This window comes from Lissotriton helveticus, chromosome 9, assembly GCF_964261635.1.
Source record: "Lissotriton helveticus chromosome 9, aLisHel1.1, whole genome shotgun sequence".
NCBI lineage: Eukaryota > Metazoa > Chordata > Amphibia > Caudata > Salamandridae > Lissotriton > Lissotriton helveticus.
In genome coordinates this window covers 1,149,709,225-1,149,722,234 of record NC_136070.1, presented here as the reverse complement: position 1 = coordinate 1,149,722,234, position 13,010 = coordinate 1,149,709,225, and the positions used below count along the sequence as shown (strand labels likewise).

General features: G+C 41.1%; 1 protein-coding gene across 1 annotated transcript in view; it reads left to right on the top strand.

Annotated features, from left to right (window-relative positions):
- CACNA2D3 (calcium voltage-gated channel auxiliary subunit alpha2delta 3) overlaps nucleotides 1-13,010 on the top strand; it is a 2,522,256-nt gene that overhangs the window by 1,698,984 nt on the left and 810,262 nt on the right. Inside the window, exon 19 of the mRNA XM_078662383.1 lies at nucleotides 9,062-9,133. Coding sequence (XP_078518509.1) covers nucleotides 9,062-9,133 — 72 coding nt within the window. The remainder of the gene's footprint in view (nucleotides 1-9,061; nucleotides 9,134-13,010) is intronic.

Below are 13,010 nucleotides of genomic sequence, written 5' to 3'. Positions count from 1 at the left end.
TAATGTAAGGCCTCATAAATAAGTCCCACAATGTTTAAGGGGGAGAGCACAAGCACCTTACCCCTGGTTAGCAGAGGTAAAGTTTCCAGAGTCCTTATGGCAAACAAAAACAAGTTCAGCAAAAAACAACTGGTGAAGGCAAAATGTCTGGGGGTATGCCACACCAAGTCCATCATGTCTTAGCACACCATGATTGTGCTGCTCCAGTAGCCCCATGATACTTTATCAACCTACAACTTTACCAGCCCCCACCTCTACCATACTCTTCTGTCCAGTATGTATTTCTGCTGCTCTTCTGCCCAACCAATCTAGAGTCTCACAACTACCACCCACATTACTGTAGCATAACCCCCTGTGGTTCTACCAGCGCAAAATTTCTCTATCAGACCCTTACTATTCTTTCATTGCTAATGATATAAGCTACTCGTCGCTCTAAAAGCCCCAGCACTACCACCCCTCCCACGCTATCAGTCCTGATACTCTTCACAAGATTGTTCCAGCCCTGCCGGGCTATGGTACCTATCTCCAGCCCTTTGCTGGTTTTTTAAGCCTTGAGGTTATACAGGATCCCTTGCAACTCTACAAGCTCTTTGTTGTTCTACCAGCCATCTGCTACTATTCCAATGGAACCAGCTGTAGAAACATTGCCCTTGCTCTATCCAAATATTTTTACTCTGCCGGACCCCAGTATCTGAGCACTGTTGTTCTACCACTATTCCGGAGTCTTCTCCTTCCAATATGGTGCTCTACTAGCTGCTGCTTCTGTCCCACAAGCACTCAGCTACTCTACCAACATCATAATGCTTTAGCAACATACAGTCCTGCCTGAACTGCTGCTTTACAACTGTCTGTTGCTCAACCAGCCCGGCTCTACAAATCCCAGCTCCCACCTTCTGTTCCAATAACATAACCCCAACACATTATCACCAGCACCTTCTGCTCTACCACTGACAGCTATATATGCCTTCTGTTCTACTACCAGCCCCAGCTCCACATCTCTCAACATACTAACAGGTGTCTTGTTTTTCTAAAGCCACTCTCTAGTTTGTAATACTCTTACTATGCAGATCATGTCCTTTCTGAACACTCTGTTGCTATATGGAACCTTACCTGCTGTGCCATCCACTATTTCTCTCCAATACACTAACATCTTCCTGCTGCTCTTTCAAACTCCTGCAGCTCCAGTAGGCCCAATCCCATTAACAGCTTTGCTACATTACCGCTCAGCTCTAGTGGTCGAAGTGCATGAAAAGTAGGGGAACTGTGATCCTGAGTGCAATAGAGGTAGGGTCAGTGAACGTGGAGGAGGGATCAAAGACATTGGTTAATATAACCCAATGTTCTCTAACTGTTTTGTTGGTCGTTTATCTGCAGGTAATTGCATATAAAATAATGCACAACTTATATGAAAAATAAATGAAAGTTAAACTAATCAGCAAGAGATGCACTGTTTAATGTTTTGAAACTCTATTGGTTAATGTGATCACAGCACATGTCTGTGTGCGTGACAAGGAGCCACATAATTAAATTCTGGATGATGCAGTGGGTATAGCAACTAGTGTGCTTTTAGTGTTATGAGGTCCCAGATAGGCTGCCACAAAGTGCACAAAAGTATTTAGGTTTAATATTTTAAAAAATTGTTTCTAAAATATAGATTTTAGTAATATGCAAATTCTACCAAGTGCAAACAATTTTTAGAACTGTCCATTAGAAGCACACACTTCACAGCTCAGTTGGTCATCATACGATGCTTATCAAAAGTAATAAGAGTGCGATTACGAGTATGTGGTCCACCGGACCGCCAAACTCACGGTGGAGGTGTGGTTGTGGTTGGAGACTGCCACACCAGTGGTCTGACCATTATATTATGAGTACAGCAGTCACAACTAAATGGGACCGCTACAACCACCAGCGTTCTGAGGAGGCAATATGCTTGCTGGTGCCGCTCCGGCACCGGCAAGCATATTACGACTTTCTTCACTGCCAGCCGTTTCATAGTGGTGAGCCCACCATGAAAACGCTGGCAATGAGGAAACAAAGGGGGTCCTACAGGGCACCCTGTTGCCCCTGTGCATTGGTGATCCTGTGGCTGTGCAGTACTGAGGCTCACACATGAGCCTTTAAACTGCACCACTACAAAGCCGCAACGCTGCCCATCCGCCAAGACCACAAAATAACTTGTAATCGGGCGGGCAGCGGCCGGGTTTGACATTGTGGGAGCAGGGCGGTGAAGTGGGGGCCTGCTCCCTCACCATCACATTCGTAATCAGGCCCTAAATCTTTGTCATCATGAAGCTTCAAGTGACTCCATCAGTTAAAGCACTATCGACTTCCAAGCACCCCACACATTTGCAGATTGTGCACATTTACATTTCTTTCACATAGCAGTCACCCGGGCAATAAGGCTAGTTTCTCTTTAAGCTAACTGTCCTCCCTCTGCTTCACAGCGCAGGAGACTTCCTCCTCTCCACTCATCTCAAATGTCAGTAGGTATGGGCCCAGGACGGTTGTCGTTTGCCAAAAAGCAAGAGAACTGTTTTTGTCAAATTAAAATATATGGGCACATCTTGCCCCTCAGATCCAGCCCACCTCGACCTCTGCTCTGCCTTACCATCAGTCTGCTGGTTTCCCAAACCTCTGCTGTTCACTCAATCGCTAGCTGCTCACCCATTTCCTTGCAGCCCAAACAAACCCACCTTCTGCCAGCCGTGGCAACTGCTGCAGCTCAACAAGCTCAAGCTTTATCCTACACAAAGAGCTGCATACTGCACTACCAGCTTTACCAGACCCTCTATTTTTCAAAATGGTCGTCTAGGTTCCCTGATACAGCTAAGTTTGGATAGTAGGCAAGCCGTAGGTTAAAATGCTGCATTGACTGCATAATTTAAAGAATTACTTGATAAAGTTGAGTGGGTGGGAACTAAATAGGGGTGGCTCATGAAGTTGTTAGAGTTTGCGAAATGATGGTGTTCAAAGATGGTGGCCAAGTATGCCTGCACTTCCGAGTGACAGTCATCCTTGCACCAGCTCTTATAGTCCTATACTCCTCTGTAGACCAGACAGATAACCACTGTGTTTCTTAGCTACATTTTATTTAGGATCATCACAAACAGTACAATATCAATTTTACAAGGTAGTGGAAATATTACAAATGACACTTAAGTCGTGATTGCTGTATACAAAGTGCATCCATATGTTTTATGATGGTGCATAAAATATTTTTTTGATTCTAAATCTGCACAGTAGCAGTGTTAAAAAAATCGAGCGTTTGTAGGGTATGGCTCTCTGAATAACTACATGCAGTAAATGAAACTAAATCACGAGGAAGACATGTGGAGTATGCATGTACATTAGGATGTAGACTCCTAACTAGGCCCAGGCCTCCAAACCTCTAAACCACAAATGCTGAAATGGGAAAACATGTCCACAATTGACAACCACAGTCTGTGTTGGTAAAATAAATCAAAAGTAAAATAAACATTTTATTTTATGCATGCCTAGGGCTAGAATTATTCTTTCACATCCACTGAGTGAAGAGCAAGAATGTTAACTGGCATCTAGATTTACAGAGCTTAAATTAAGTTTAGGGAGTGGTAAACATTAGAGTGCTGGGTGCAGTTGGGAGGCCTTGCCTCAATGTTCTGAAAAAACTGTGCCCACAAAAGCCAAAAATTCCTTAAAAATCAGCAGAATGTTCTGGAATGCAACACTTGCTCCAGCTCAGAAGACGATCTCCCAGGTGGGCATTGGCAGCTTCAGATTTGAACACCTGTATGCGATACTGTCTGCAGGGCTTTCTACATATATTGTGGGTGGAAGTGGGAGTAATAAATGATGTCTCTGCAGTGCGAATCATTTCCAAATCTGATAAAAGTTTATGCTGAAAGAACTTCTAGACCCGACTGACCTTGAAATAATGAGGATTTCAATATCCACTTTAGGCCGTGTTTTTCTTAAAGTACATAGTCTCAAATTATTGTTGTTTCTCTGATTGAAAAAAACATTTTCGTGCAAAAATGAGTCAGACAAAATCAAATATAAAATCATATTTTGTCAAAAATAGTGAATACACAGTGCTCTAAATAAATACTGCGAATAAATTGTGGCAAAATAACAAAGAATACAAATACAATTATTGAATTGGTGGATAGAGGGGCCTTTGTCTTAAAATGCTCCTTTTTGCCAAAACAGATTTGTCAATAAACATTTGTTAAGGCACCTGATACCAAAAACTTGTGTGTGATTGAATACCTAACCTTTTTGTGTTGGTGTGTGCGTGCACAATTGCCGCTACGCAATTGGAAGTATTCACCGGAAGTCACCGTTCTGTGGAATAAGAATAGGAAGGTCACAATAGAAGTAATCCACTGGTCCCTGTGAAATAGTACTAGTGACTGAAGATCCAGGTAATTGTTGTCGAGGCAGCTAATGAAACAAGCATTTGCAATGCAATAGGTCTCGCATTTACCTGAGTTTAGGCTATTGGCATTGTAAATGACAATGCCTTTTATTTATGTTTAGGTTTTTAGAACAGAAATATAAGGCATTGTCATTTACAATGCCAATAGCTTAAACTTGCGTAAATGCGAGAACTATTGCATTGCAAATGCTAGTTTTTACCTGCTGTACTGCTGCCATTAACACTGGGGAGCTGAAGACAGTGGCACTCAACTGCCAAACACGGCCTCCAATGGCTCCAGACTCCAGGAAATGCCCAGCGTCATAAATGGCCAATTCGACCTCGTTTACAATCCACACACATATACATAGTCCCTCATGGTTGCGTGCGGTCTGTGCAATGGTGGGAAGTTATTGTCACAATCAATGGGAGCAGTGCAGGCAACACCCTCCATTCTCTAAACAGATCTGTGAAAGAAGCTTGCAATAAACAAAGGGTGAAAATGGCGGGGAGAGAAATAGAAGTTGAATGAGGTAAGTTATGGCGTAACATTCCATGGATAGTATGAAGTGTCCAGAAAAGATAAACCTGGTACAAGATAATGTATAACTGGTGCATGACTCCTTAAAAACGTAATAACGTACCCACACTCAGAGGTTAAGTGTTGGAGGAGATGTGGAATGGAGGGTGACCTGTTGCATGCATTATGGACATGGTGGGAACTAAAAATGTATTCTGGAACGAGGTTGTAAGGCATATTAAAAAGGTAAAAGACTTTCCGATACCCAGTGACCCCATAATAGCAGTCTTTGGAATATGCCCACACAACTTGGGGTGCCCGACAACAACTGACTGGACACTCATATTCAGGGCCAGACTGGCTACCGGGCGTTTTGCATGCTGCCGAGCTGGGGGCTGATTTCTTTGATGGGGACCTGCGTGTGCTGAACAAAATTCGTTTTGCTTTGTTTATTTTGAAGCACAGGCAGGTCTCAATCAACGAAATTAGCCCCCACCGCAGTGACAGCCCCAGCCCTGCAGCATGCCAAAATACCTGGTAGCCAGTCCGGCCCTGCTCATATTCCCAGTGCTGTAATTTGTGAACAAATAAGTGCTGGGGCCCTCGTCAGGAGGTCACCGCAGCTGGCACCAGCTCACTGCTCCTACAAGTGTGACAATTCAGATTATTCCAGGGCTCCCAAGGATACAGGAATGGCTTGGAAGTCAGGTAATAGCCATTTAAGGTATATTGAATTAATAACCAACTGTTGTTGTGCTTGTCTCCATACTAGACAACCAGCGCCACCATGTGACAGACTGTCATAATTGCTGGTGTTGTCAATTAAGTGCCAGTGCCGAGCACTGGACTCCACTGGCTCAAATTCAGCACTGGATATCCCACATTACTAGCAATCAAACACAAAATAGGACAGAACCGGAAATGAGACAGATGTAACGGTGTATGGAAACACCTTATTGAGCAATTACAAAATGAAAACCGAGGTCTGTCATGCCCAAGAGAGTTAAGACAAACAACTTTATATTGGCAGCCATGTCCTACAGCAAATAACTAAGACTGTGGAGAAATGTGCTCCTCATAACAGGGATAGCCTCACAAGGACAGTATGCAATAACCAATACCTAGAAAATTCGGTATGATTGATCGTGAAGCTGAATTAAAGGAGGGGCAGGGAATAAGGGGGGGTTATCAATTGTGCAATAACATACTGTTAGTCAGTATAGAAAATAATCAATGAGTCTGTGCAAGTATTATTTCATGGAAAAATAAACCAATACCTGTTGGCAAGAATAGCAATACATAGTTGCCAATTAGTTGCACAAACAACTTTAATGGCAACAAACCATCACATTCTAGTAAATAAATGGTTTTAAGAAGTACAAAAACAACAGGTATGAACTAAAGTTATTGACCACCCTTGCTACAAAGTTTAGCCTAAGACTAAGTGAAAGCTTCCTGTATGCCATCAGTGGCTGGATACACTTTCGCACACCGCAGAAACATGGCCAAATGAAGTTTTTAGTGTCTACTGTGTCACACACCAACCAGGAAACAGACATCAGGCAAACAAAATAGGGGTGTGAGGCATGCATAACAAAGGAATTTTTCTCATGTGTCTTCCAGTAAGGGGACTGAGGCAGGCCAATTTGTTTGCCTGCACACGTTCCAGTATGGTGTGCTGTATTTGGGAAGGTGTCGTGCCAGGCGAGTCACACAGCACATATTAAGCGAAGGCTTTGTAAATTTCCTGTGTGTTTGCCATATTGAAGTAGCTACTTGTGCGGTTCACCACCATTGGAATATTTCCCCGCCAGGGACTCCTAGCACAGCAAAAGCATAACATAAAATGATACGGTCCCCCTGAAAAATGTAATGAGGGGCCTCTGTATCTCCCATATCTCAATAATATAATCATTGGCCTTGGACTGAATGGAGGCCCTCTGAAGGATTAGGGATTGCTTAAAGATTTGGGCCCCTCCCCCTGCAACGCAGAGGCTGCAGTGGCCTGGGTTACACTCCCGGGCATAGAAAAACCTAACATAACGTATTGTGATGTAGAGCAGTGTAACTTATCGTAATGTAGAGTAGCATACTGTGACGTAATGTAACGTAGCGTAACATAACAAAACATAACGTAACCCAACCCCTAGACGTATTGATAAGCCTAATATGAGTAGATAAGCATTATTATAGAGTAGTGAAATGAGAGTACAGAAATCTTTTTACTGAACACCGCACTGGCAGACCAAACAACCAGGCGTCTTAAACCGACAGGATGGTATTTGATGTCAGAACATATAACTATACATCTAGTCTGGGGGGATGAACAAAATTCTTTCAACCGTTTTGATCGAGTTACAGGAAAAAACAGTTGTCATCCAATATCATTTGATTAAGACTTGTATTGAGCATCTGGAACAAATCGGTGGTGGATCGTTAGCCTAGGTTACATACAATTTTGAGCACTAATCATTGTCTTATGTCTATCACTGTGAAATGAGGAAGCATGTTATTTGATGAGGAATATATATTCAGTTTCGAATTTTCGAATATTGCTGTATTTCACAGTTCTTGTAGTCAAATATAAACTAAAGTAATTCATTACCCAAAGTCCTCTTAGAAATAGATCTAAAAACGAATTAAAGTGTTAGTAAGAAAAGATCTGCATTAGGCATTGACAATATTCAGACTTTTCTTTAAACATAAATATTCACTCATTTTAGTGAAACTCCACATCTTACATGAAGTAGCACAAAAGTACAGTTGTCCTTGAGTCCTAGATGCGCCCAACCCCAGGCACACCTCTAGCACATGGTGTGGGAGTGCCCTGTGATACAAGGATAATGGCCACAGTATTAGCAACAGCTAAAAATAGCTTGCTGGATACACAGCCGCAATAATGCCACTGCACTGTTTGCTGGGTCATTTTCTCAGACTTAAATCAACCAACCAACAATGAAAATACATTGATTTGGCTTTTATAGTGGCTAAAGAGATTATAGCAATGAACTGGAAGGCAGGTCATGCTCCCAGTGAGAGAAAGTGGTTAAAAGATCTAACCAAATGTACACGGTCAGCGATCTAGAGAGTAATATCCCTCAAGAGAAGGAATGACACTCCAATGCAGGAAGCTAAATCTGACACACATCCCCCTTTATGATGTTGCAGTTGCTGTTAGAAATGTCTATGCACTCATGCATTGTAAATGTGGTGCCATACTTAGCTGGAAATGTAAATGTCTGTAGCGTCCCCTACTTTGCGAAGTATGCAGGAGGGGGGGGGCTTGGAGTTTGTTAGTAATGTTTCCATGCTGTTAACTTGTAGCAACTGATGTCTTATCAGTGTATGGGTGTGGTTGAATCAAATATCGTGGATAATATGTATTGTCATGGTTATGATGCACGTTCACGTACTACAAAATTAATAAAGGACAATTTTTAAAAAGTAGCACAAAGGCACAATATTAGGCTTTTCCCTCAAAATGTATGACATGCTTATAAAATGGTAAAAGTATTTTCAGATGTTCTTTTTGGAGATTGATGACGCATTTTTGAACTACCAAAAGCAAAATGTTAAAGATACAGCTGAAATATCCGAATTTCTGGTATTTATCACAATGATAGGCATCTAAATATTTTGTGAAATGTAGATGTATGCCACTTTACATCCTCTACTTCAATGAGGATGTTTTCACTGACTGTTTAATGCCCTATTCGAGGAATGGTTTGATACAGATGCTGCAGATATCACATGTTGTGTGACAGTGGTTGCATGTAGAACTTTAACCCATAAGTCTTAAAAGCCACTTTAAGTAAGGGGATCCAATCTCATAAATTGACCAAAAAATATCACCTTAGAACTCAAAGGATTGAATGTTAAATGAAAATTCCTTAAAATAATTCCAGTCACTTCTAAAAACGGCGACGAGTTTCCTGTGTTGGAAGATTCACATGGATGTCATTCCAATTATGATATTTGGGAAAACAGATGGCCTTCATCCTGATTCGGTCCGCTTGAATTTGAGTGGCTAATATGGAGGAAAGAGCCCCCAGTGATTAGGTTAGCAGTGTTTTGACAAAAATGAATCTGAGAAAATGGACATGAATACATTTTAAATAAATACATGTATTTTCTTTGTTTAGCTTCGGAATGCAATGGTAAATCGCAAAACCGGAAAATTTTCCATGGAAGTCAAAAAAACTGTGGACAAAGGAGTAAGTATTTTCTGAAACATGAAAAGAAAAGCATAATTTCATTATCTTAAAAATGTTTTCAATGTGATGAAATACACTTTGTGTTTTGTGCTCATTTATTTTAAGTTCTTTTTATGTAGTTCTTTTTCTTCCATTTATATATTTATATATTTTCAGTTCATATCCGATGTCAGTATTCGTGGGAATGAGTATAAAAGTGCCTTCATGTAATAAGTGATAGACTATAAACTTTGTGGATGTTTCAGTGATGACAATAATGTTCAGAATCTTTATTTTGCCTTGCTATGTTGGTGGGACCGGTGTGTTGTGAAGAATGGACACTGTGGTATAAACTGACTTGATTTTTACTTACAATAGGAGTTTGTCTTCTACTTTAAAGGCTATATATAGATGCTGGTGGCCTGAGGAGTTGTCTCCACCTCTCACAGCTCAAACCACGGTAAAAAATCTGGACATCTATATTGACAGTGCTATCTCAATGAGATCTCAAGTCCAGTCTGTAGTTGGTATCTGCTTTGGCCTTCGACGTATGTAGAGGAAATTTCTTCCACTTGTTTCATTGGACACCAGGAAAACTGTGGTCCAAGCACTTGTTACTTCCGGACATGACTATGCCAATATTTTGTACTTAAGCCTTCCAGAATATCTCCTCCAGCGCCTTCAGATAGTTCAAAATCCTGTGACCAGACTGGTTCTTATGCTCAAGCCCAGAACTCACATGTCCTTGTACCTGAAGGCATTGCACTGGCTCTATGAGTAAAAGGATCAAATTCAAGGCCCGGGTACTGTTCTTCAAAGCCCTTCATGGAAGGGATGCTGGATATCTCAGGGCAAGAGTTAGCCACGACTTGCCAGCTAGAACTCTGAGGTTATCCTCCATGGGCCTTGCCTGCATCCTTAGAATAGGCCTAGCCTGGTCAGGAGGAAGATCTTTCATGCTCCAGGGAGCGCAAGCTTGGAACCAACTCCCGGCTACTCTCAGATCTACGACTGACCTGGCGGTTGTTCAGAAACTTCTTAAAACTTGGTTTTTCCATGGTTAAGGGTGGTTGTTAGGTCTGTTAGACAGTACTATTAGCGCTGGGACACTCTTACTGAGTAGCCGTGCGCTCTACAAATGTGCATCATTCATTCATTCATTCATATTGTGATCATGTGGGTTCTGAGGTGCCCTAAATGTGTAATGTGACTTGTGACATCATCAATCATGTCATAAGCAGTTTGATCTGAGATGACAAGAAGCCGAAGACCTGGCTTTTCAAATAATCTCTCCTGGAAGACAGCCACCTACCCACCTCCAAGGTGTCTGGATACCCTCACTAGTGATTAGCTCGATCCTCAAATAGACATAACAGAACATAACGCAACATAACATAGCATAACATAATTTAACATAACATAACAATTGTGCATAAACATAGACAACACAAAGTTCCTGACTGAAATGCCTTTGGTGCACTTGACTTCTGTATGGCCAGACTCCAGACTCCAGACTTGTCTGTGCTCATTGCATTAAAGGATGTAGGTAGCAAAAAGCAACACAGTCAAACGTTAGTAAAATAATATGAATGTCTAAATTATTGCATATATATAAGTATAGTGACAGTATATTAACTATATCTCTTGTCGTTAAAACTGGGTAATGGAAATATAAACAGACATAACTATTTTATAAATTAATACTTTAGAGCTACAGCCTTAATGAATGTTAGTAGAGGACCATGTTACATTTTGGAATAAAGTACAAAGATGGTCACATCCTCTAGGTGCCTCTTAGGGTCCTTGAACTGTACAGTGGAAAGTGGGCATGCCAAGGTTTTAGCGGACTAGATCTGACTGCAACTGAAGTTTGACCAGTAGACAAAGTGACATTTTTATGTCTCACCCGTGACAGCACATGTGATGCATGTGCTTTCTCTTGCGAGAAATAATGTATACAGAAAGGAGAGCAACCTGCTCATTGCTTATCATTCGTTGGCTTCAATGTACCTCTTATTTGCTGCATTGTAATTGTCCAGCGGGGGCTGGTTTCACTTGTCCTTCTTTCGACTGGAACATGGATTAAGTACTGATTGTTTCAGCTTCATTGTTATCCTTCCACTATTTGCACTGTGATTGAGGTACTAGTTTTTTATTCTTTCACTGTCATACTTACACCTGTTGCTTTTTCCCTTCACCCTGTCTGCCTCTTCCCCTCCCACCCCCGTTGTTCGTATTGCTTTTTTCCCTACCACCCCTTGATAATTTTGCCTCTTCCCCTCCGGCTCCCCCATTGTCATTGTTGCTTCCTCCTCCTCCGTCCCCACTGTTGTCCATGTTGTTCCTTCCTTTCCCACTCCCATCCTCTCATTGTCCTTGGTATTAATCCTTCAACAGCCATGCGAAAAAGAAAGCACTATAATGCTGCCACTGCGGCCCGTATCTTAAGGCTTTATTTTTGTCCTGTTGCCCTTTCTATTCCACCCATCTCATTGTCAATGTTGATCACCCCCACTCTCATTGTTTGTGTTGCCCACCCCTACCCACCATAAGAACGGTTCACTTCTTGCTAGCAGGCTGGTTGCAGGTTGTATACGTCATAGGTTTCTAATTCGCTTAATTGTAGCTCACCATGATTAGATAGTGGAAGAACTCTGCATTGTAAAATGCACATTCAGAGGACTTCTTCTACCTTTGTGGTTTATTCAGCTGTGATATATATTTCAGGTGGTTTACCCAGCCAGCTGTATGATAGGCTATTTCTGTAGGGCAAAGGTTTTAATCTGTAGCATGATAGCAGTGATGCTCGCCTCCCAGCCTCAGGTCAACGTTTTCAGACCTTTCATTGACAAACATTCTTGAAACCACCACACTTGGGGCCAGATGGACTAAAGGCAGATTGCACACTAAAGGTCGAAATTTGTCAAAAGATTTTTGCGACCAGGGTGCAATTATAATCACACTGTTTTTGTGGAAAGCAGCAAAGGACCATCTCACCAAATTTCTGTAACCAAGCTTCATTCCAACAAAAACACAGACAAGATATCTCTTAATATAAGCAAAAGAAAGGCAAACCGAAGTTTGTAAGATGTTCAAACATGCAGGCGTTCTATGTCATGACTGGTTAGGTTTTAAGCTTTGAAGTGAGCTAAACTGGATTGGCATCTTTGAAACACTTTGAGTTTCCTTACTTTTCTGAGTTTGAGCTGCAATCTTAAGACAAGTCAAGTTAGGATGTTTTTATTGTTTTTTAAAATGGACTATGAGAAATGTGATTCTACCTATCTGTGAAGTTACAATTGTTTTATTTTTTTCAGTGAAGAATGTCTTTGGTTCTAATATGTGCTTAGGATACAAAGAAGCAGTTTTAACCTTTGAATAAAACAAGCTATTCCTTTATTGAATTTCATTATAACCTTTTACTTACTAAAACAATATACTGCAAATGTTCCCAGGGTGGTCTAAACTATTTGCTACTTTCCCTTGCACATACATAGTGGGACCAACATGTAATATAAATGGGATACACGCTTTAGGAGTTTTCTTGGCAAATATTTAAACAAACTCTTTTTTTTTTATAGGCAAAATTTACACTAGAATAAAACCTAAAACCAATGTCCAGACCCACATAATTTTTGTAATGTGGCTTCTTAAAGGACCTCAGGTGAACAATTGCCATTATATTCTTAGCTCAGATTTTTCTTGGAATTGTATTAGAATTGTTTTCAGATATGAAGATGTCAAATCCTTGCTTAAAGTGAAAATCTCAGCATACCAACTTTAATCCAAAACCTAGGCTATGGCTAGTTACACATTTTCAAAAAAAGGACAGATCTTTCATTACAATAAGCATGTTACACAGATCTTTTCAATATTTTCCAAGTTACAGGCTGTAGAG